The 24086-nt window shown below is 53.2% G+C and overlaps 5 protein-coding genes across 5 annotated transcripts; 3 read left to right on the forward strand and 2 right to left on the reverse strand.

Moving 5' to 3' along the window:
• Window positions 1–4348: 4348 nt before the first annotated feature.
• Window positions 4349–6209, reverse strand: BDP81DRAFT_333010 (phosphoglucose isomerase; the record flags this gene model as incomplete). Its single annotated transcript, XM_060585638.1, has 4 exons — window positions 4349–4869; window positions 4938–5044; window positions 5104–5637; window positions 5710–6209. The coding sequence occupies 4 exons, from the start codon at window positions 6207–6209 to the stop codon at window positions 4349–4351; spliced, it is 1662 nt and encodes a 553-aa protein (XP_060439105.1).
• A 2081-nt stretch (window positions 6210–8290) lies between these two features.
• On the reverse strand, window positions 8291–10350 carry BDP81DRAFT_333030 (kinase-like domain-containing protein; the record flags this gene model as incomplete). The annotated part of the gene is made up of 3 exons (XM_060585640.1): window positions 8291–8497; window positions 8561–10125; window positions 10191–10350. The coding sequence occupies 3 exons, from the start codon at window positions 10348–10350 to the stop codon at window positions 8291–8293; spliced, it is 1932 nt and encodes a 643-aa protein (XP_060439106.1).
• Window positions 10351–13825: 3475 nt separating this feature from the next.
• On the forward strand, window positions 13826–15891 carry BDP81DRAFT_332836 (drug resistance transporter EmrB/QacA subfamily; the record flags this gene model as incomplete). The annotated part of the gene is made up of 8 exons (XM_060585622.1): window positions 13826–13953; window positions 14010–14143; window positions 14207–14330; window positions 14386–14592; window positions 14661–15029; window positions 15086–15447; window positions 15498–15561; window positions 15633–15891. 8 exons carry the CDS (start codon window positions 13826–13828, stop codon window positions 15889–15891), a joined length of 1647 nt encoding a protein of 548 aa, XP_060439107.1.
• Window positions 15892–17855: 1964 nt separating this feature from the next.
• On the forward strand, window positions 17856–20397 carry BDP81DRAFT_332737 (GMC oxidoreductase; the record flags this gene model as incomplete). The annotated part of the gene is made up of 10 exons (XM_060585619.1): window positions 17856–17932; window positions 18003–18228; window positions 18279–18397; window positions 18461–18508; window positions 18575–18701; window positions 18766–18902; window positions 18957–19240; window positions 19295–20010; window positions 20066–20202; window positions 20259–20397. The coding sequence occupies 10 exons, from the start codon at window positions 17856–17858 to the stop codon at window positions 20395–20397; spliced, it is 2010 nt and encodes a 669-aa protein (XP_060439108.1).
• Window positions 20398–21269: 872 nt separating this feature from the next.
• On the forward strand, window positions 21270–22844 carry BDP81DRAFT_440221 (FMN-dependent dehydrogenase). The gene is made up of 3 exons (XM_060591484.1): window positions 21270–21452; window positions 21510–21561; window positions 21619–22844. The coding sequence occupies exons 1-3, from the start codon at window positions 21338–21340 to the stop codon at window positions 22769–22771; spliced, it is 1320 nt and encodes a 439-aa protein (XP_060439109.1). The 5' UTR covers window positions 21270–21337; the 3' UTR covers window positions 22772–22844.
• The last annotated feature ends 1242 nt before the right edge of the window (window positions 22845–24086 follow it).

Here is a 24086-nt window from a genome sequence, read left to right on the forward strand (position 1 = left end):
CCTGCACTTAGTAAGGTAGTGCCTGGAGTTTTGCATCGCGGCTAGAGCGCCTTCTGCAAGAAATAAACTCAAGCTGACATCAGCAACCTGTTGGCGTAATCCCGCAGACGGGCACGGCGGCCGGCCATCGGCGGCGGTCGGCTAGGCGGCAGAGCGAGACACCCTTGGCGGGACGGCATCCGTGGACCATCACGGTAGTAGGCGAAGACACGGAGACAATCAATCCGAGATTCGTTCGCTACCGTCTTCAACATCGGCTTACCACGGAATTCCTCTTTTGCTGCTCATTTCTCACCCTCTCATGGTTCGGTTACAGGAACACGCGCAGTGGATATATTCCGGGAAAACGGTTGGCGGCGGGCTATCTACCAACAGACAGTCCGCTGTCGATCAATTCGTGTCGGGAGTCTAGACAGAAAGATGAGAACTGAGCGGTTCGACTCACCAATGGCGACACGCAGACGCGGTGCATTTTCGCTGACCCAGCCAAGTCGCTAGTCAGAGCCATGCCCGCCATGCGTGCCATGCACCGATACCGCCCTCCCCGTGCCTCTTCGGGCAGACGCAGATGCGAAGACACGTCTTGAAGTCGAGCAAAGCACATCTCCACACTGGGTTCGCCTCTGCGGGGAACAATCGGTGCAGAACGTGCTCCCCAGACCAACCAGCGGAGCACGCCTTTTTTGGTTTTGGGGAGAGGTCCAGAAGGGATGGGAGGGGCTGCTTGCTATCTGTACCCGCAAAGATAGTGAAATGCGTTTCGTGGGGCAGAGAGATACAACGTGTGTCCGACGAATCTTTGCGGGTTCTGATGCTGTGTAGACACCCTTTTTCGTGGAGAATCCGCCGTGGAGACGAGACAGTCGTTGTGGTTGCTTGCTCCATCCTTGCCCGTCTGCTCCCGTAGCCAGAATTATGGATCCTCGAGGTTTTGGATCCAGACTAGATAAACCCCAGCGTCTGCGACACACGCCGTTGTGGAGGTCTATACATGAGCAGTGAAGAAGCGGCTACCTTAGGCGCTACGAATTGTCTGGGTAGAACGTTGATCCAGTATCTATCCAGATGGAGACCTCAATGGGGTCCCATCCACATCGTGAAAACCCCTACGGAGGGTGGGAGGATGCGGCCCATGAGGGAATGCGGTTCAAAGAGGAGACGATACGTTCGAGGCCCGAAGATCGCGGTTTATTTCTCCATTGTGATTGATATCGCAGCTCAGCGGTGTGGAGAGAGTGTGTCCTTCTTCATTGAGGTAAGTTCCCTGACGATCCCGTGGGAATTCCGGGTTCTCGTCAGATCATGTCACACCGGAATTCCGAATCGCGATCGACGATCTGTCTCTGAAGAGGCTCTTTCTTGTCGTCAACTTTTCCTCTATTATCCCTCCCAGTGGAATAGCCAACGAAAGTCATGATCATGGCATTGTGGACGATGACTTAGCCATGTGCCACGAGTCTAATGTGCTGGTCTTCGACATCCGCATAATACTGGGGCATCAAAATCATGTCGATATCCTGAAGAGCATGTTCCAACAGCTCATAACCGTCGTAGACGATTGCGTTTCCTCCATGACTTCACCTTTTTTTCTCCACATGACGCCTTCAGACGTCTCCAACCAAGAGTGAGTTAAGCAGTGAGTGCCTGGTCTACATCTCGTCAACCAACCGTGCTTGAGAAAGATCGTGTCCGAGGTTTCGAATACCCTCCTACCTGGCGAAGAGAACGAAGTCCTCTCGGAGCATGCGCTCTGGCACTGCACACCATGGTACCGCGGCGGTTTTGTCTCCATGCTTCCTACGTACTCTGCTATGAAGGCTTTCTGGTGTTACAAGCAATATAAAATAGCTTTCATCCTTTGCACTGACCGGTTTTCCGTCCACGATTTTGCCTTGTGAAGTCATTGGCGACAAGATGAACTGTAGTAACGCTTCTTGTGCCATTGACAAAGTAATCTTGACAGCATCATTATATCCCGTTATTCTCAAGCTACAGTCAGGTTAGTAAGGTACAGTTCCTCATTACTACCTACTGGCCCTGTATTCACCAGTGAAACAACAACGAGGGAAGAGAGAGTTGAGACCCGTTCAAGCGCCGCTGTACTATGCGCGGGCGAGGTCCTCAACCGGAAACTGAATCGCAGCATCAAGATATGGTACTTCAAGAGGCCACCACCTGTCTCTGTCCCAACATGCATAACGCTGTTGTGTAGATATTAGCCTTGACGCCTAACACAGCCTTAATATATAATCGGCCTGTGTGGCATTGAAACTCATCAACCTTTCTTCTATTCATCATCGTGAATACTCTGAGCTGATTGCTTTCTCTTCTGAGACTCCATACCATCAAGCCCATCGACATCCAACCTCATTTGTGACTCTACGACAAGTTCTGCTGGGACGGCCCGACAGTACGCGTAAAAGAGTTCGCCACCCATCAACCACATCCATCTCCCTGATGCCGACACATCACGGACAGCAAGGCTCCCAGCTTCTCAGCATTAGCCTTTACGCCTAACACAGGCTTAATATATAGGCGGCCGCAAGCTTGATCTGTATCCCTCCACCACAGGGGCCCGTGTCTGCAGACAACGATTTGAGGAAAGGAATCTGGTACGTGGCCTGCGTGTAAGTCGAGTCTGCCACCAATATGTCGGCGTAGCCAACAACAAAAAGAAAGATTAAGTCTTACGACCATGCGGTCATTCCTCATCACTGGCAACCTGCCTCCCAGGCATAAGTCATGGCGTCAGGCTCCTCGTCGAAGACTTCAAGCTCGTGATCCATGAGTATGATACAATTCAGCAAAGCCTGAAAACTATCATGATGTCAAGTTGGGATTGTTGACGCAGGGTGGAAGCTCTCAGAGGCCAACTGCAGTTAGGGGTAGAATGATGAATTACTGAAATCTGCTCCTCCCTCGACGTGTACTCCCTGCGCTGTATATATATCTGAGCTGCTCCTTTGTTGCTTGGACTCCTTACTACCTCTAACTAGCCCCTATCCGGGAGGGCTCTGACACATGACTAGCCCTTTAGAGTGGTATTCGAGTCTGTGATATATTTCCGGCGTTCAAGCGCACTCGGATGAGCTCCTAGCGGAAAGTCCAGTCAGTCCCGTCAAAGTGCTCCGTTGCAAACAGAAAGCGAAAGAGAAGATATCTTCTAAGCTTCTCGTATCTATACCCAATGTGAAGACACAGGCTTGAGAGATCAGCTGAGGCTTAGACGGTGGCGCTTCGCTCTATGAAAGTAGAGTACCTTAATAAAAGAGCATTATTTACGACAGCAGGTTGGTTGACTTTTACTTAACAAGCTGAAAATAGGATGAGGAATTCTATTACAACGACACTAAAAAGGAACTTTCCCTACAGTCTAAATACTTTGTCCTTGCAAGGATCCTAACATAGCAGTCTTTGTAATTACAGATCTCAAAGCTTGCCTACAAGTAGGTACCTAAGGGATCAACATCACAGTTAGTACGATAGGCAAAAGGCAGAGTCTCAAGAATAAGGGCTATATACTGTTCAAGCTTTCCAGTCACTTTCCCTTCCAACTACTGACAGCTTGAACAGCTCTTTGAAATATAGCCTGCCTAAATGAGCTCCAGTGTTTAATATCATTGTTGGGACACGCCTAAAGCTCTACACGTCAACTCAAATATCGCACTATCTAGCTCGTCGTATTGCATACATTGGACCGCAGTAACCTCACAGGCAGTCCAGACAAGCTAGCCAAGTTGAAAGAGGAACTCAGTGGCCAGAGACAAGCTTATGTGCCATTTCTTCCAAACTGACCACGCACTAGCTGCTCAGCTTTTCAAGAGGCTTCTATCTTTTCTTTGCTCTTTTCCAAAATGCTAGGGGTCAATGACCTTAGTGCAATGAAGTTCTTGGATATGTCTCATTGGCAGCTAGTTACAGAAGGTTGAAGACAATTAGCACATAAGTGGGACTACCAAGGTCTCAGTAAATACCGAATAGAGAAAGTTGGATCCCATCTAGGTTGGTCCCCAAGCCAGTAGACGTGGGAAGCAACACTCTTGTGACAGCAATGTTCATGGGAGATAGTCTGAGATAGCCAATACTTCTTGTCCTTTCACAAAGAAAGCAAGTCTAGGTAGCGCCTTCACCCCATTAGAGGTTGCTTCCCATCGCCTCACTTCTAGACACAGAAGAGTGAATTCGGTACTATTAGTATCAGGGGGTTTCACAAGAGCAGCGGACCAAGTGTGGACAAAAGATTTCTCTAATTTTGTATGCTGCTGGCTTCATTGCAACGTGAACCGCTCTTCACGCCCCCTCTCTTTCCAATTTTATAAAACTACCAAGGACAGAGGAACATTATTCATTACAAGTTGGAGTACTTCTTGAAAGCGCCAATCAGACCGCCAGTGGAGGCGTCGTGACCCTCACCGTTGCCGGCCTCGTCAAGCTCCTTGAGAATCTTCTTGGCCAGGACTTTGCCCAGCTCAACACCCCACTGGTCAAAGGCGTTGATGTCCCAGATGGCGGCCTCAGTGAAGGTGAGGTGCTCGTAGTAGACGATCAGAGCACCCAGCTCGGCGGGGCCGATGTGGCCACCGACAAGGATGCTGGTGGTAGGGCGGTTGCCGAGGAAGATCTTGTGGGGGACAAGCTCCTCGGGGGCACCCTCGGCGCGGACCTGGTCAGCGGTCTTGCCGACCATCAGGGCCTCAGCCTGGGCAAAGTAGTTGGAGGCAAGCATCTTCTGGTGGACACCGTCGCCAAGGGGGTTGTGGCTCTTGGCAGCCAGGATGAAGTCGGCGGGGATCAGCTTGGTGCCCTGGTGGACGAGCTGGAAGAAGGAGTGCTGGGCGTTGGTGCAGGGCTCGCCGAAGAGGATGGGTCCTGATTTTGGTTGTTAGCCTGAGCAGCACCTCAAAGACTCAAGGAACGAGGCTTCAATGTGTCCTTACCGGTGGTGTACTTGGCGGGGGTTCCGTCAGAGGTGATGGTCTTGCCGTTGGACTCCATGGAAAGCTGCTGGAGGTAGGCGGGGAAGCGGTGCAGGTACTGGTCGAAGCTATTTGCAACGAATCAGAATCAAACAGTCTGTCAATATTCGGGGCAAGAAACACTTACGGGGCAACCAGGTGGGTCTGGGCCTGGAAGAAGTCAGAGTACCAGACGCTCAGGAGACCTCCCAGGACGGGGATGTTCTCCTTGAGCGGGGTCTCGCGGAAGTGCTTGTCCATCTCGTGGGCACCGGCAAGGAACTTGTGGAAGTTGTCGTAGCCGACGTAGATGGCGACGCTGAGGCCGATGGCGCTCCAGACAGAGTAGCGACCGCCAACCCAGCTCTCGAAGCCGAACATGTTCTTGGCGTCGATGCCGAACTTGGTGACCTCCTCCTCGTTGGTGGACAGAGCAACAAAGTGCTTGGCGATCTCGCCCTTGCCGTCCGTCTTCTCGAGAAACCACGTCTTGGCCGTGTTGGCGTTGGTGGTGGTCTCTGCGGTGGTGAAGGTCTTGGATGCGATGAGGAAGAGGGTGGTCTCGGGGTCCGAGTTGGCGAGGGCCTCAGCCATGTGGGTGCCGTCAATGTTGGAGACGAAGTGGAGGGTTTGGTCCTTGGCACCGTAGTGCTTGAGGGCCTCGGTGACCATGACAGGGCCGCTGCGGGAGATGTTAGAAAGCTGGGACTTGTATGTTTTCGGTGTTAGGAGAGGAATCAGGCCAAGCACTCACAGATCGGAACCTCCGATACCGACGTTGACAATGGTGGTGAGCTTCTTGCCGGTGTAGCCCTTCCACTCGCCGCTGCGGACCTGCTCGGAGAACTCCTTCATGTGCTCGAGAACCTCGCGGACACCGCCCTTGTTGCCCATGACGTCGACACCGTCAACCTTCATGTCCCAGTCGCCGACGTTGCGGAGGGCGGAGTGGTAGACGGCGCGCTTCTCGGTGAAGTTGATCTTCTCGCCGGCGAACATGGCATCGCGCTTCTTCTCGAGGTCGGCCTGCTCGGCGAGCTTGACGAGGAGGTGGAGGGTCTCATCGGTAAGGAAGTTCTTTGAGAAGTCAAAGAGGATGTCGGTGCCGGAAGCCGAGTTCTTGAAGGTACGGCTGAACTTGGCGAAGCGGTCCGTGTCGGATGAGAAGGCCTCCTTGAGGACGAAGTTCTTGCCGACGTTGTCGCGGTGAGCCTGGAGCTCGGCCCAGGCGGGAAGGCTGGATGCTTGAGGCATTTTGGGCGGTATGAAATTTAGTCGACGGAAGCTAGAGATTGGAGGATCGTGATCTTTGGAGAAAGAGAAAGTCAGCTATGGGATTCTTTGGGTATATTGGCAGGACGTGATGATTGGAATGTACCTCTTGGGTATCGAATTGACCAAGAGAAGGTATATAGAGATCAGGCTAAATTAAGAAAAGGGGGTGTGTAAGAAGTCAGGTTAGGTAGGGTGTGTGTGTTGTCGTGGACTGACTATGACAGTGGGAGCTGGAAGTGGAAGTGGAAGTGGGATGGATTGGATGGGTGTGGCGTGCAAAGCTCAAAAACAGCCAATGAGAGTGCTCAACTTGAGGTGGCATGTCTGGCGTGGAGGGGTAATTGCGTACAAAAACACTGCTGGAACGCGGGGCATGGCACGCTGTATTCGCACCGAGCGACGGGGAGCAGAAGCACTGACCTTTGGGGGGGAATGACGCCAGGTGAATTACCTAAGCCTGCTGATGTACCTCAAGGAAGAGAGACGGGATTCTGCAGGTGAATTCAGAGCTACGAAGACGCTTTAGTCTTGGCGCTCAGTAAGGCAATGGTAGGGGGGATGAATGAATGGATGGATGGATGGATGGGGGTATCAATGTTGTTTCTGGAAAGAAGGAATTGGAAGGCAGATAGGGAAAGGAGGGAGAGAGGCAAGGGCAAAAGAGTAAGCAGCGTGGGAGGGCGGCACTTTAGAACAAATGGAACACGAGACGACGATACCTACACGCTCTCACTCACTTACGGATATTGTCAAGACCGTCGGATATCTCTCACGAGCTGCGGTGACTTACCTCGAGAGAAGTGAGCTGGGAACCGGGTCCTGTCGCTCTTGTTGAGTGAATTGGTGAGGTCCTCGTCCAGGTTTCTCCGTCATCATCCACCGTCAAAACCCCCGCCCCGCCGTCACCCCCGCCGGCGTCGCTGGGACAGCCCCGAAGCATAACGAAGCATAACGAAGCTTACCTAAACACACGATGCCATGCTCCGTACCTCGCACTTCCCTCGTCTCGACCAGCCATCCACTAACACCTATCGCCATCTTCCACCCACAGTCTCAGTCAACCGTACCAATTGACGCTCCTCTTTCTTATCAGCTATATCCGACAGCCGATTACTCATGGAACCTAAGGTGCAAGCTTCCCCCCATCCAACCCCCACCATCCAAGTCCCGAGGACAAGTTAATTTTTTTCGGCCCTTCGACTGGAGCTTTACCTGCTTCCCGGGACATTGCAATATTCTGTCATCGGGGCAATTCTATCCCGGGCGGACAATTCAGGCTATTCATGGGGCACATAAAATCGGCCTCCGACCCTCTGCGGTTACCAAGAATATCTAAACTAGTTTATTCCCGGGCAACCTACCTTGGCAGCACATGGCAGGCCGCAGAACATCGTGAGCATTGACTCTTGGGACGACAGGTCTTGAAGCGGTCACTCCGACATGGTGGGCCCTGCGCTGACTAACTCCCGCTACATCCCGTCCCGGTAGATCCGACGTCCGATCTCTTTTGTCAGACACCACCATGGACGTCCCTGCCCGATTCCGTCTCAATCCCCAGGCGGGGGTGCGGTTACAACTTACACGCAATGTCCCGTGCCTTAGCTTAGAGGCCTACGTATTACAGCTTACCACCACGGTGTGAGAGTGCAGGGCTTCACCATCATGCCAAAGCTGTACTGTGTAAACAGAGATGCCCATGAATGATGCTGAGAGCGGATTCGTCTGTCTGTATGCTCAATGATCTGTGCCTATCTACATTTCCTTTTCCCCAAAGGCGTCATCATGCCCGTTCCAGAACGCCGTAAAAAGACGAAGACGCAAAGCTGTTTGTTGCTGAGCACGCGTACGCGCACAACGAGCCTCAACAATTCCCTGTCGAGTCGCTTTGTCGTAAGCTTAGCTTGAGCTAAAACCTGAATCACCAAGTCCACTCCACACAATGTCATGCTTCGCTTTCTTTCTAGCCCTGCCCCGGCTCTTCTCCTTAGCTGAGCCTGTCTCTCCAATTCTATCCTTCAACCTTGCTTGACTCGTCTGTCGAGTCGTCGAGCGCAAGCCGCTTATCGGTTGTCCTGGATGCTGCCCACAAAGGAAGGGTCCTTGACACTTCCACCGGCATCGCTCAGTCCCGCGATAGGTCGGTTATAGCTGAAGCCCTGGAATTGGTTCTGCATCGTCTGCGAGAGCATTGGGCCCTCCACGTACGAATCCTGAGGTGCTTCTGACGTGAACTCGGGGTCGAAGTTGGCTGTGTCGAGGGCGTCCACCTGAAGAAGAACACGAATGTTAGCAAAATCCGTCTTTATGGGAATGTCATTATCAGTACTTACCACGTTGGGCTTGAACGCAGGCTCGTACTTGCGCTGCAGAAGCTTGCGCCAGTCAATGGCATGGAAGAAGGGATGGGCCTTGATCTCGGCCGATCCATTGGCACCGAGACGCTCCTTAGGGTCGCGGTTGAGCAGCTTGGTCAAGAGGTCCTTGGCCGCGGGAGGCACAACGTCATGACCGGGGAAGTGCAGAGGCTCCGAGAGAATCTTGCGGTACATCTCGTTCGTGTTCTCATCGTAGAAGGGCGGAAGTCCCGTCAACATCTCGTACAGGAGGACACCAAGCGTCCACCAGTCCACCGTCTTGTTGTAGCCCTGACCCATGAGCAACTCCGGCGCCAGGTACTCGGGTGTACCGCAGAATGTGTTGGTTCTGTCCTCGTCCTTCATGTCCAACTTGCAGAGGCCGAAGTCGCACAGGGCAATGTGTCCCTGGTAGTCGAGGAGAATGTTCTCGGGCTTGAGATCGCGGTAGATGACGTTGAAGCCGTGGAGACACTCGAGGGCGCACAGAAGTTCGGCAGTGTAGAAGCGCGAGCGGTTGACGTCGAATCTTTGCTCCTTCTGCAGGTGGTGGAAGAGCTCACCTCCGTTGACAAAGGCCAAGACGAAGTAGAGCTTCTCGGGAGACTGGAAGGTGAACTTGAGAGGAACGATGAAGGGGTTGTTAATCTGCGCCAACACCGAACGCTCGGCGAGGGTGTGGGCGACCTCGGATCTGGAGATGATGTGGGCTTTGCGGATCGTCTTGAGAGCGTAGATTCGGTTCGTGTCCTTCTTGCGCACCTGCATGACCTTGCCGAAGCTGCCCTTGCCTACTACCTTGAGCAGCTCGAAGTCTTCAATCTTGAGCTTGCCGGCGCGGTTCTCGACGTACTCGACACCGATCTTTACCTTTCCGGTTCCGTATTGAACGTCCACCCACTCGACTCCACTGTGGCCGAGGGCGCGCTCGCGGGCGGCGAAATCCGCCAAGGCCTTCTCGCGATCCTTCTTGCTCAGCTTGGGGTCCTCGACGAACTGGCGCTTCTCCTCGAAACGGGGGTTGATACGGGCGACACCAAGGAAAATATCCTGGCTACGACCGGATCCGGGAGGGGCCAGGGGGTTGCGCATGTACAAGTGAATGACGAGTTCCGTCACACGAGACACATCGAACTTGTACTGGGTGTTTCCTCCGGCCCAGAGGGGGTTCTCTGGTGTTCCCTCGACCGAGTTGACAAAGACCTGCATCTTGTCGAAGTCCAGCAGAGCGTAGGGCATGTACTTTCCGGAAATGCGACCATGGTTGGTAGGGATTCCAGTAAAGCCACCGCCAGATGTCTGTGGCCGAGCCGCGCCATTGATGAAGGAGCCGACAGCTCCTCGTTGTGAAGAAGAAGGACGCACGGAGCCGGCGACGCTGAGGGCACCGCCTGTAGACAGCGAACCTTGGTGTGACGAGGCAAATGCTTGTCTGTGTTGTTCGGGAAGGGAGAATCCGTGGCCTTCGTGGAGGGTGACGACGAGAATACCCGGCTTGGGAGGGTTGACGACTGGTGCTTGCGCCATGGCCTCAGAGGCAGCTGGAGTAATCAGTTAGTATGAAAACGGAAGGAGTATTGGGGAGTTCATAGAGGAGATCGCATACCGATAGTGTTCTCGTTCGTGGGGGTTGCCGAGCCTGCAATGTTGGCCTGAGCCTTTTCGCTGCTGTCGGTGATGGTAGATGTGGACGGGGATCGAGAGAAGGTGTTGGCCAAGGGACCCAAATGGGTCTCCTTGAGCTTCTTCGTCAACTTCCACGACATTTTGGCAGGAAGAAGGGACGAAGGAGGGGGGGTTTATTGCCGAATGCGCTGATGGCGAATCGGAACAGGCGTGATGGAGACGGGTATTGAGGAGTCGAAGTCGGGGTGATTGGTGATGGGCGAGATCGAAGGTGAGGAGGGTGCGGTCGAGGTCGAGGGAATGCAATGTGAGGTGAGGTTAGGTTAGGTTAGGTGAGCCTGCGAGGTGAGGCGAAGCGAGTCGAGGCGGGGCGAGGACTAAAGATTGTTGTTTGGTGTTTTTGGGGGTGCGGTAGATAATGCACAGCGCAGGTAGGTACAGTACAGAGTACAGTACGGTACGAGCACGGGTACGGGAAGGAGAGACACAAAGAGAGAGAGAGAGGAGAGGTCGCTCTGGGGTCGTGATTTGTTGGTGGAGGTTCAAGGTTGGCATACAAAGACGCTCGTTGGATCGTTGTGCTGTGAGGAACCCCGCAAATTCCGCCCCCTCTCTTAGGCCTTTGAGCAATGGGTCTTTTTTGGGGGTGGACGGACGGTACGTGTTGTGGTGAGACAATCTGGCGCCGACGGGCTGGGAGGTTTGGTTGGTTAGCTGATCGCTGCTGCGCTGCTTGGTGCTGGGGGAGGTTGCTGACAAAAACGGGGTGACGGGGTGGCACCGTGGTGCAAGATTCCAAGTTCCAAGAGAAATCCAGTGGCACTGTGGGTGGATGGCGGGGTGAGCGTGTGTGTCTGCACTCTGTCTGCAGGAAGAAGAAGCAAACCCGCAGGGCAAGGGTCAAAGGGGGAAGAGATCACAGCGAGATGCGAGGAGTGGGGGAGAGAAGAAGGTGAAGTAGAGAGAAAAAGTGATTCCGAATACCTTAGCTGAGTTTAGATGATGTTCTCAGCTGGAAGATGATAAGAGCTGAGCAGTACCGGGTACAAAGTAGATGTTGCTGTGGAAGGGAGGAAGGAGCCCAGGGCAGAAAAGGAGAGGGAGGCACGACTGACAGGAGGTACCTTCCATATGGGTAGGGACCGAGAAAGGTAGGAACGGAGTAGGTACTAGGCAAAGTCACTGGGTGGCTACTGCCACAGTTGTGTACCTATTCCCTCACCTTGTGATTTTTTAATGGGATTCAGGGGGTTCTCCTCAAAAAAATAGACAGTTTGTTCTATGGAGTGGTAACGCACTCAAAATACCCTTAAGATTTACGAGCAGTAGCCAAGTTGGGACAGAACTCAGGAGGCAGGACTCAGGAGGCACAGGAGGGATGGAAATAGGAGGTGTAACTCAAGGACTCAGGAGGCGGTGCACTTTGGGCCCTGGGGAACTTGGAAGGCAGGCAGGAACCTAGAGGCTAGGGGTCGACGAGGGGGAGAATGATGAAATCGCTCGAGTCCATGCCTGGGAAAGTCTGGGACCAAGCCTGTTCTGACACTCGCACGGTACGGGGAGAGCGATACAAGTACCCGGCAGAGGCGAGACATTTCGACAAAGGCACAGGGACATGCTGTTCACCCGCTGCTCACACAGTAAATGCCCACATGGCAGAGAGGGGCGGTGGACATGGGAGAATCGAGAATGGAAGGGGTACGAGACATCTACAGTGTCCTCTTACTTATGGACTGTGATTACTAAAGCAGCATGGTGAGATACCAGCGGTGCTGACCAAAGCAACAACCCGTCCCGTATTACCTTAGCTCGTTATCGCCCAATTTGACCACCAAATTGCCTCTCTTTTCCATCAACCAACCACGTCTCTCAAAACCCCGGCTGCCTCTTGCTGAACCTGGGCAACTGGGCAACCGGGCTGAAAGTTGACGTCGAGCCTCAATGAACTGTCAACTAAGCGAAAGTCAATCCAACCCGACAATACACCTGCATGGAAATTGGGCATTGGGCATCCGTATGAAGGACGGCCTACTTGCATCAACATTGACACCAGTATCGGGCTGCCTCCGAAATCATTGCCAATGACTTGGGTTTCCAACATAACCATAACTGTGATAATGCTCGCTATCAAGCTCTGGCCCGTATCACACTTATTTACGCCGCACGTAGCTGGATGATAGAAACCCACTGCCAAATCATGGACCACGGCGAACCAACAGATAATATGGTAATCCGTCCTTGTGTTGTGCATATGGACATACATACTACGTATTGTTCATGAACAATACCCAACCTCCATGAGTATCAACACGGAGCTACCTAATTCCCACGCACTTCATCTTTCCCCTCGTCCATTAGCGGATCCAGGATTAAGCGGTTCGATAGTCCCTCGAATGCCCCTTGTGTATAATATGTCTGTGTAAAAGCACCTGCCATCTGCAGCCCGCAGCCCCATCCCGCCAGAGCCCAAGACCAAGACTAACAGCTGACAAGTTAGGAGAGCCCGTTGCAACAGGTGCACTAGAGGCGGGAGCCCTGCGTCGATCCGTTACAGCGCGCGCACGTGAGCCAGGGGACCCCATCCACGGGACGGAGCTGCACTGTGTTTGCGGACCATCATCAAATCAAATCCTTCTCCTCAGGGACCACTGAGCAGCATGAGCTACTGGAGCATGACTTTCTTTGCATTATCCGAGTGTGAGAGAACATACCTCGAAGCTCGCACTCGTGTTAAGGTAGGTGCCTAGTAGACTCTTGTTTGGCGTTTTGGAAGATTTTCCGCCAGAATCAAGCTGGCGCATGATATATCGAGTCTCGTCGCTCGCAACGGGGTTGACGGGGAACGATGCCGCCGGTGGGATGTGAAACTCGTAATTCACAGGTCACGTGCAAGCTCAACTACGAAGTATCCTTGGAGACTCCTGAAACCACGCAAGGTGGAGATCACTGGATGCATCACGTGATACTACACTGACTGCTTACATAACTTTTCACCGGCCTAGTAATGGCATGAACCCGCGCACCCCTTGTGGTCTCCATTCCTTCCAGAATTGGGATGGAAACGGCAAAAACGGGGCACCTCCGATGCTTCACCGACCGGACACGTTTGAGTTCGGTGAACCTCTTGCCCGCGATGGTGTTGAGCCTCAAGTGAGCACATTACTTCAACACAGCAAGTCGGGATCCAATGGCAATACTTGCCGGACAAGACATTATCTCCAGCTCGTATCGGGACAATGGCAGCTGGAAGGATTCAGCCCCTAGCCAGGCACGCCAGGCTGCCCTCTACGCCTCTGGCGCAAAGCACTGACTAGCCCGACATCTATCAGGCCATCATGCCATGTTGTCCCTAACTATTCCGTTGCGGTGGCCTCAGAGACCATTGGCGACGACCATGGCGAAGATCTACGGATATATCAAGTCAGTCCGAAAGACAAGTGTCATTCCACTCCGTCTATGCAGCGCATAGAACAGCACCACACAATGTCAACGGCAATATTAATGGATAATTCTGCACCCTCCGACGTCGCAGCGGCTGGAGCTTCGGCCTCGAAAAATGCCCCTTTTGAACATCCAAAGGCCGAAGCAGATGCTGTCGCAAAGGCCGAGGAGCATATGGTTCCGCCTGCTGTTCATCCACTTCAACTGAGTGATGAGCCCTCTGGTTCTGCTCCTCATACAGCACCGGAGTCGATACCTCCCGTGTACATCACAGGATGGAAGCTCTACGCCATCATATTCGGGTATGCGAGGCTGGTTCTGTTTCGTCAGCCTCCATGGCTAATACTTGAACCTCCAGATTGTGCATGTCTCTCTTCTTATCCACGCTCGAGACCACCATCGTCAGCACACCACTTGTCTCCATTACGAATGCTTTACACGGGTTTGAGCAGCGGGATTGGATCGTCACCTCGTACCTACTTACTTACACTGGTAATCCTGCACATCAAGCCTTCTTTCTCTTTCAATGTGTTGCCGCTGTCTGACACTGGGCAGGGTTTCTCGTCATCTTTGCCAAGTTCAGTGATGTTCTGGGCAGAAAGTTCGTCGTCCTCTTGTCTTTGGCCATCTTCACGATATTTTCCATCGTCTGCGGTGTGATATCGTCCATGGTACAGCTGTAAGGCAGCCCGAGCCGTCCGTCGTCTGGTTTCGAATCTGACTTGAGAGGGCAGCATCGTCTTCCGTGCCTTTCAAGGAGTTGGAGCGTCTGGTATATATGCCATGGTCAATGTGATCAACCCCGAGCTGGTTTCGTCCGATAAATGGGGCAACATTGTTGCCGGCACCTCGCTTGTCCTCGTCTTCAGCTCCGTTCTAGGCCCGGTCCTAGGAGGCGTCATCAACGACCATTCGAGTTGGCGATGGGTCTTTTTGCTCAAGTTTGTTTTCCCTCCCTCTCCCTCTCAATTAGGCGTATCGTAGGATTTGCACTAATCGTTCATGGCAGTGCGCCGACGGGCGCTTTTGCAACCGCTCTCCTCGCGTTCCTTTTGCCGTCCAATTTTCCGCACCACGGCCGCGGGGTAAATCAGCCGAGCATACGGGACAAGTTCAGCGGAGCCGCAATCGCTAGGCTGGACTTTGTGGGAGCCGTCGTGCTGCTCGCAGCATCGATCCTTCTCGTCTTTGGCTTCGAGGAGGCCGGCTCAAGATATCCGTGGACTAGCCCCATCGTCATGTCTACAATTGTTTGCGGAGGCAGTCTGTTTTTGGTCTTCATTGCATGTGAATACGTGGTTGGCAAGCCAAAGTACCCACAAGAGCCCGTATTTCCTCTGCGGCTGTTGAATGATCGACACTTTGTTGGTCTTTTTCTGTGAGTCTTCTCCAACTTTGCTGCAGCGCCGAGGCGTAGCTCACCCGTTGTGGCAGAACCGCCTTCTTCACCGGCCTGCCGTTCATGACCGCCTTGATCAACCTCCCGCAGCGCTTCCAAGCCGTCCACGGATTGAGCCCCTTTGCTGCGGGCGTCCACACACTCCCTCTCCTCCTCAGCTCCCCACTTGCCGCCGCAGTATCTGGCCTGTTGGCCACCAAGATGGATGTGCCGCCTTTCTATCTGTTGCTATTTGGGGCGTGCATGCAGATTCTGGGCGTGGGCCTCGCCAGCTCCGTAACCCCCGACAGATTGAGGGACTTGCTGGGGTTCGAGGTGATCATGGGCTTCGGCTTTGGCATGACGCTGGTGACGGTTCTCATCTATGTCCCTTTCCTGGTTGACCGGCGGGACCTTGGTAAGCATCACCTTGCAGCTGTCATGCATTTTCCTGACGAATAAACACAGCTGTTTCAATGGGAGCCGTAACACAGTTTCGGACATTGGGGGGCACCATTGGCTTGGCCGTGGGGTGAGTGTCTCTTCTCCATCAAACGTGTCGTCTCACGTTGTTGCAAGTTGCTGATTCGTCTACCTCTGCAGGGCGACCATTCTCAATAACCACCTCGCATCCAGTCTCCCAAACCATCTCACCCCCTCAGAGATGCAATCCATCTCCGATTCGGTTCAGTTCATAGACAGTCTGCCAGCCCCCACACGGACTGCCGTCCGATCCGTGTTCAGCGAGGGTTACAACAAACAGCCCCGTACCATGCTCTACTTTAGCGTCGCCGTTCTCGTCTCACTGACACTCATGTGGGAACGAAACCTTAAACGGGCCCGTGACATGAAGGGATATTGAACTTACTCCGACATTGGAACGTCCCAATGCCCGCACACTACTGTGATACGAACATCGGCCAAGCTTTGGGATGGACCTACCCTTGGGATTGGAAGGTTCAGACGCCGTGAACACCTCATGGAGCTACACGCAAAATTTGGAGAAGGAATAGTCCAGCGGGGGAGGCTGATGCTTGATAGGAAGACCCAATTGGGGGCGGCGATTTACGCAGGAGAGGTCGACGGATGCCCGGGGAACCGATGCAACGTGGGCCGGATCCTCGAAACGCCCAGTACGGAGTACCACCAGAGTGCATATAGACTGTAGTCTCAAGCAACGCCGGGAACATCTTCCGAGCGGCATTCTCCAAGACTCCACAACGGATAACCTCGAGGGGGAACGACAACACCAACTCTGCTCTCCAGCATGCGCCTGCCATCCACCATCCACCATCCTGCAGCATTGCATGGTTGGTGGCCCTTTAGAGGAAACGGCGACACGCTGCAGAAGCGATTCGCTGTCCTGCAACACTTTTTGGCCGCCCGCAGCTATTTTGATTGCTTCAAACTATCTGACATGCAAACAATGTCCCCGGGAACGTTGGAGAGGGGTGGAGAAACCGGCTGGGCAGAGCTGCAAAAGCCTCCAATCGTGAGTCTCGATCTAGCCAAGAGAAGGCACAGCAAGCTTAGACTTCAGGTCTGCGACGATAATTCGGGGATATTTCGGTGAGTGAGCTTGACGTCGAGATCTCCTGACTCGTTCTTCCTATTCTTGAAGCTGCCTTTCTCCTCATCTGGAAAGCCTGGGTGTTAGGGACTTGGCCTGCATCGAGAGGTTTTGGAGGAATATGACCAACGGGCTAGACTTCCACCCCCCATCTCACCCCCAGACTTTGAACTGCGGGGTGCAGAAACGCGGGGGGCGCGGCAGTCGACCCTTGGCCCGGATAATGACCAGTCCAAAGCCAGGACCAGTTGGACCCGGGAATATCGGGTCTGATTGTGTGTCCGATGCAACTGTGCGGGGGACTAGGAGTGAGCTCCGGCCCAAGCTATCCTTACCATGTTTGCTTGGAGCTCTCTCAAAGAGTGAGACAGAGCTGAAAGCTCCCAAAATGGGATATACTGCACTGATTCGGGGTCGAAGGTTTGCGGTGCGGCTCAGCTTGTAAGGGAGACCAGGCATTGGGCTTCCTCAGATTTTCTTGGCAAGTCGGCCTTGCACTACTCCGCATATCCCGCCAATTGCCTGCTGCCGTAACGGCCGCGTTGGGCGAGAGACTATCATCGGGCATGCGGATGTCTGGATGCTCACATTCTTTCCTGGGGGGAACATCGGCAGTGAGTTTCTCCTCCACCATTCATCTACCCAACAATTGGCAACGGCGTATGAGTGGCACCGCATGAAGCTGATGGTCCTGCGCCTTTGGTATCGGTGAGTGCGGGGAAAGCTGGGACGGCATGTTGATCGGAGAGCATAGCCATGCTGCCATGCATTGGCTTTGGGCGATACACTTTCACACACGCGCGTCGGTGATAGGTCGCGAGCCAACAAACGACACCGGATGACACGGACTCTGCATGCTTCGGACCAAATCACATCGCGAGGGCCACGGATATCCTGGAGGGATATTCTATGGCTTCCCCTCATCCTCGCCCTCCCTGCCGGATCTTTGGTTTGATATCCTGGAGGGTCTGGAGTAAAGTCGGGGTCGAGAACCATCCTGCCAGGACGACGAGGGGTAGCAGCGAGGAGAAAGAAGCACAGATGACTTATGCATTGCTTCCTCCCATCTCTTCATATCTATTTAACGACCGCCCCGACGGATTGGAATTCATCTGGAATATCCTTTAATCATTCGAACGCATTAGCAGTGTTGCAGTTGACCTGGCACGGTGTTCACGCCGCTTTGACAACTGCTGCTCGACCTTTTCTACTGAAACAAGTGCCTCAAAACTTCTTTTTGATATCCCACCGGCAACATGAGCGGAGCTATTCCGGACGAGTTTGACATTATTGTCTGTGGTGGTGGCAGCTGTGGTTGTGTCGTTGCTGGACGGTTTGTCTCATCTGTTCAGACTGACAGTCTGTCAGTGGTGTTTCTAGAACAACACTAATATCCAACACAGACTTGCCAACTTGGACCACAGTCTCAAGGTGCTTCTCATCGAAAATGGCGAGAGCAACCTCAACAACCCATGGGTGTTCCGCCCGGGCATCTACCCACGAAACATGAAGCTGGACTCAAAGACGGCCACGTTCTACGAGTCCAGACCTTCCAAGCATCTCTCTGGACGTTCAGCCATTGTCCCTTGCGCCAACATTCTCGGCGGAGGCTCTTCGATTAACTTCATGGTTGGTATATCGCAATCACTGTTGGAAAAATGTACTGACGCTAGTAACAGATGTACACCCGTGCATCGGCCTCCGACTACGATGACTTCCAGGCAAAGGGCTGGTCTACCAAGGAGCTCCTGCCTCTGATGAAGAAGCACGAGACATATCAGCGAGCTTCCCATAACCGGTAAGTTGCCTTAATGAGCACTTGTACGGCAATCGAAACTTTGACTGATATGCCATGTGTTAGGGACACTCACGGATTTGACGGGCCTATTAAGGTTTCATTCGGCAACTAGTAAGTTCAGCTCCCCGCAGAGTCGAACCGTAATGGAAGGATCCGAAACTAACCGTCGTTACACAGCACGTACCCCATCAAGGACGACTTCCTTCGTGCTGCTTCCTCCCAGGGTATCCCTGTCGTCGACGATCTCCAGGATCTGTCGACTGGTCATGGAGCCGAGCAATGGCTCAAGTGGATCAACCGAGACGTGAGCTTATTATGTGCCATTAACAAGAATAAAACATGTTCCGTTCACTAACTATCACAACCAGACTGGCCGCCGCAGTGACAGCGCTCACGCTTACATCCACGCAACCCGGGCCAAGCACTCCAACCTGTACCTTGCCTGCAACACCAAGGTTGACAAGGTCATTATTGAGAACGGCCGAGCCGTTGGTGTCCACACCATGTAAGTGATATTACCAATGCTACTACCTGCTCCAGATCTGACTTTGAATGATAGCCCGAGCAAGCCACTCCGCCCCAACGAGCTCAAAGGACGCACGTTCAGAGCTCGCAAGCAGATTGTCATTTCTGGTGGCACTCTCTCTTCGCCTCTCATTCTCCAGCGCTCTGGTGTTGGTGACCCCGAGAAGCTTCGCCGCGCTGGCGTAGAGCCCATCGTCGACCTCCCCGGTGTTGGTCTCAACTTCCAGGACCACTACCTCACATTCTCGACATACCGCGCGAAGCCCGGCACCGAGAGCTTCGACGACTTTGTCCGCGGAGACCCCGAGACCCAGAAGCGTATGCTATCACACCCCCAGTGTTGAAATATTGCCTGACTAACTTGGCCTTTAGGCGTCTTTGATGAGTGGAACATTAAGGGTACCGGTCCACTTGCCACCAACGGTATCGAGGCTGGTGTCAAGATCCGCCCTACTCCCGAGGAACTGGCCGAGTTCGAGAAATGGCCCACCCCACACTTCAAGGACGGCTGGAAGTCGTACTTCGAGAACAAGCCCGACAAGCCAGTCATGCATTACTCCGTCATCGCGGGTTGGTTCGGTGACCACATGGTCATGCCCCCAGGCAACTTCTTCACCATGTTCCACTTCCTCGAGTACCCCTTCTCGCGTGGATCCACCCACATCACCTCGCCCAACCCGTACGACGCGCCCGACTTCGATGCCGGCTTCATGAACGACGAACGAGACATGGTCCCCATGGTCTGGGGCTACATCAAGTCCCGCGAGACGGCCCGCCGCATGGACGCCTACGCCGGAGAGGTCGCCAACATGCACCCCTTCTTCTCGTACGACTCGCAGGCTCGCGCCAGGGACATGGACCTCGAGACTACCAACAAGTACGCCCTGCCGGGTAACCTGAGCGCTGGTATCCAGCACGGCAGCTGGACTCAGCCGCTCAACGAGGCAGAGAGCAAGGCCGACAAGATTAAGACTCTGTCGTCCCACTGCGTCGACGGTCGTGATGAGCTGAAGTACTCTGACGAGGATATCAAGGCTGTTGAGGAGTGGGTTAAGCGCCACGTTGAGACCACCTGGCATAGTCTCGGAGTAAGTTTTTGAAGCCCTTTCCGGCATAAACCAACACGCGCTCACAAATATCTAGACTTGCTCCATGGCTCCCAAGGAGGGCAACAGCATCGTCAAGCACGGTGTCTTGGACGAGCGCCTGAACGTCCACGGCGTCAAGGGCCTCAAGGTCGCCGATCTCTCCATCTGCCCCGACAATGTCGGCTGCAACACGTACGTTTTTGAGATCCCTATCCATCAGAGGTTCGCCCTGCTAACTTCCTCTCAAGATATTCCACCGCTCTTCTCATCGGCGAGAAGGCTGCCATGCTCGTCGCGGAGGACTTGGGATACTCTGGCGAGGCCCTGGAGATGAAGGTGCCCACATATCACGCGCCCGGCGAGTTTGTTCTTCAACATCGTCTCTAATTGGATGGCACTGCTTTTGTTTGCAACTTTGCCCTTACCTCCACAAAATTGGATGTATGTACGAGACCAAATACCTTGCGACTTGTATTGCTTTGTGTTGTTTGTAGTTTGTCGATAGCCAATCTCAATATTGTCAAATATGCCTCGGTTTGCCTGATGGATATACCAAGATCAAAAGTCCTTGTTGGAACAGCAAAGGCTGATAAGGAGTAATAGGCAGGTACCATGGGCTGGCTGGCACCTGCCCTGGGCGAAGTGGGACAACTGGCTTAGTCATCACGGCCGGATAAAGGTGGGACAACCACCCAGGCCGTCACTACCTACTTCGACCGACTCCTGCCTACAATGTAAGATAGAACAACAAGAAGAACAAGCAATAGGATCACCAACAGACGAGTGATAATTGCTACGACCCCGTGAACCAACAGTCCTCAATCTGCAATCAATGAATCCATTGGATGTGGTTGTCAAGGGGTTTGAGGGTTGCATGGTGGACTTCGGTCGGATATCGGCAATGATTTGTATCACCTACTTTCGGGAGCCTTTGGAACACAAATTTCTTCGCTCGTGTGGCAACCGTGAAACGGCCACCGTCAAAATTGGCTTGTTGATCTGATCTGTCATCCCATATCAAATCAATGCAACCGACTTTAGGCTCAATTAGTCTAAGTCAACGCACGCTGGCGAGGACCGGCACGGACGGCCGGGTCAGTGGGAACTATTGCGTAGTTTGGCTGATGAGCTCTAAGTTACGTCATGACTGGGCCTGTCCTGGTCTTATCTCGAAGCATTTACTGTGCGCTGATCAACTCTGAAAGAGTATTTGAACTCCGACGTAAAAGAAACCTGTCAGGGGATTGCTTGGCATATTTAAGTTGATGCTCAAGAAGCTTGTTTCTACTATCCAGAATCGAGCTTACTACTGAACGATAACTACGCAATGTCAGACTCTAACTCTCCCCACATCAAAACCCGCGATACCCCATCTTGGGGGTTGTATCAGCGAGAGAACTTCTGGAAGCTGAACGAGGGCGAAGTTCCCCAGTTCAATACTCGTGAGTCCTTGTAACAGAGACGCGACGCTCACCATGGATTGGACTAATCGGTATTAGACCCCGAAAAACTCGAGGAGCTTGCTAAGCAGAAGTTGACTCAGAATGGATGGTACGGGTTCATCCAATAAACTCTCGCAATTCCTCCTAATTTCTAACAGCAACCCAGGTACTATGCGTCTTCGAACGCGGGCCTTTCACACACGCATCTCGCGAACCGCCAAGCATTCTTTCGACACAAGATCGTCCCTCGTCAATTAGTCGACACCAACGAGCGTTCCACCCGAACCACCATCTTTGGCCACGAGGTTTCTGCTCCAATTGGAATTGCCCCGATTGGCATCAACAAGATTTACCACCCGCAGGGCGAGCTGCCCGTGGCCAAAGTTGCCGGGGAGCTAGGCATCCCTTACAGCCTTTCAACAGCAGGATCATGCCCCATTGAAGATGTCGCCGAAGCCAATGACGCTGGGCGCGCTCCGGCTATCACAGCTCAGTCCGCAGATAAATCCAAGATCCCAGAGGGTCCACGTTTCTTCCAGCTCTACATGCCACACGATGACGAGCTCACCATCTCCTTGTTGACGAGGGCCCACGAATCTGGCTTCACGGCGTGTATACTTACAACGGATACCTGGCAACTAGGATGGCGACACGACGATATCGCAACTTCAAACTATGCGTTCTACCGCGGCATCGGCGCCGACCTAGGCCTCACCGACCCCGCTTTCCGAAAACGCCTCGCGGCCAAGGGAATCGATCCCCAGAAGGAACCGGAGAAGGCCGCCGCGATGTGGATCGACAGCATCTGGCACGGCCGCGCGTGGTCCTGGGATAAGGCCGTGTGGGCGCGGAAGCAGTGGCAGAAGATCAGCGGTGGAAAGCCGTTCTTGATCAAGGGCATTCAGAGGGTCGACGACGCGGAGAAGGCAGCGGATCTGGGGTTCGAGGGTATTGTTGTGAGTAATCATGCTGGGAGACAGGTTGACGGGGCGATTGCGAGTTTAGATGCGCTGGAGAAGATTACGGAGAGGGTGGGAGACAGGATTGTTGTCACGTTTGATAGTGGTGTTAGGGGCGCGGCGGACGTGGTGAAGGCGCTCGCACTGGGAGCCAAGTTTGTCTTTATTGGAAGGTTGTGGATCTGGGGGCTGAGTATCATGGGTGAGTATGGAGTGAGGCATGTGCTGAGGGGATTGTTGGCGGATTTAGATATTTTGATGAACGTGGCAGGTATTCAAAAGGTGGAGGATATTAACAAGGACTTACTGGAGTCTTTGCCCAAGTCTTACGGGCTGATCTCGGAGAAGAGCAAGTTGTAGACCATACGTGGACATAGTTATCAGAGTCACGAACAGCATAGACGAACACATGCGGTAATCGAATTAAAGACGCAATCATGTTTAGTATGGCAGGGGCTCGAGCTGAGCCAAGCCCTCTCATGAAGAACTTATGCAAGAAAAGTATATGTACAATGTGGCAAGAAAGCCTTGATTCCTGAACCCGGTCTCTTAAGGGCAGAAGCAAGTGTCGTCGAAGCAGTCATAGGTGTCGCCGCACTGTAGGAAAGTGGATTAGCACAAGACCACTCACTACACCTACAACAACAAGTAGTCGCATATTGGAATGAAAGCCGTCTTACCTGAGTGATGCACTGGTTGACCTTCGCCAGGCTGCAAGACTCCTGAGGAACGGGGTTTGGAGCAGCAATGGCAGCCGAGACGGCGGCAAGGAGGACGAAGACGCTGAACTGCATGATTGGATGAAAGGCGTAGGCCTCGGGCTTGTGAATTTGGATGATATTTTAGACTGAGATGACACTGATGACGACTCTACGAGGAATGAGATGGGCTCCAGTGTCGATTGCGTGCTGACAAGTTCATTCTTATACTTGGACTTTGCCTTACAGTAGTCTCCTGAGATTCCGATCCGAGCTCTACGTACTTGCCCATCTCTTAATCTCGTACGCCTCTAGACCGCTCGTACGCCGTCATCGAGACACCCAAGCTGTGGAGTTGACAGGTTTGCATCCGTATGAGTGCGCTAATGATTGGCGGATCAAGAAGTGGTTTGCGCCAGCCGCCGCTGGGCAGAAGATTGTCCGGTAAAGTCAAATATTGTTGGTATCCCTATCACAGGTGTCGCAAAAACGACGCCGATAATTACGGGCAGCAATTAACGCCATATATACCCTACGACAACAGGGTATTGGTTCGAACCGTAGGGTCCTGGGGGTGACGAAGTATCAATATGTCTATATTGGTTGATTCTGCGTAAGGAGTTGAAGGGAGATTCCAACCGGAGGTTGGGTGGACCGTCGAGGTGTAATTGTACCCTCTCGAGGTGGCCCCTGCTCTACCCTTACTCACGGTCGAATTGGGCTTCCAATCCGACAAATATAGTGTGAGGATTAAGGTAGTGTCTTGGCAGCTCTAGCTGGACACAACTCAATATGTGTACCGGGAAAGATGCGTTTAAGAGCCCGAATCATGGACGGATAGTGGGCAACTCATGTACGAGTATATGTGGCCCGCCACACTGGTTGCGCAGGTCGTCGATCAGCGATATATCAGAATCAGTTTCATCTAGATTCGCTAGGTTGAAGATGGCCGCTGAGAAGTCCGTGAGACTAAGAGG

The sequence above is a fragment of the Colletotrichum phormii genome (assembly GCF_030913505.1).
Source record: "Colletotrichum phormii strain CBS 102054 chromosome Unknown BDP81scaffold_31, whole genome shotgun sequence".
In the NCBI taxonomy this organism is placed as follows: domain Eukaryota; kingdom Fungi; phylum Ascomycota; class Sordariomycetes; order Glomerellales; family Glomerellaceae; genus Colletotrichum; species Colletotrichum phormii.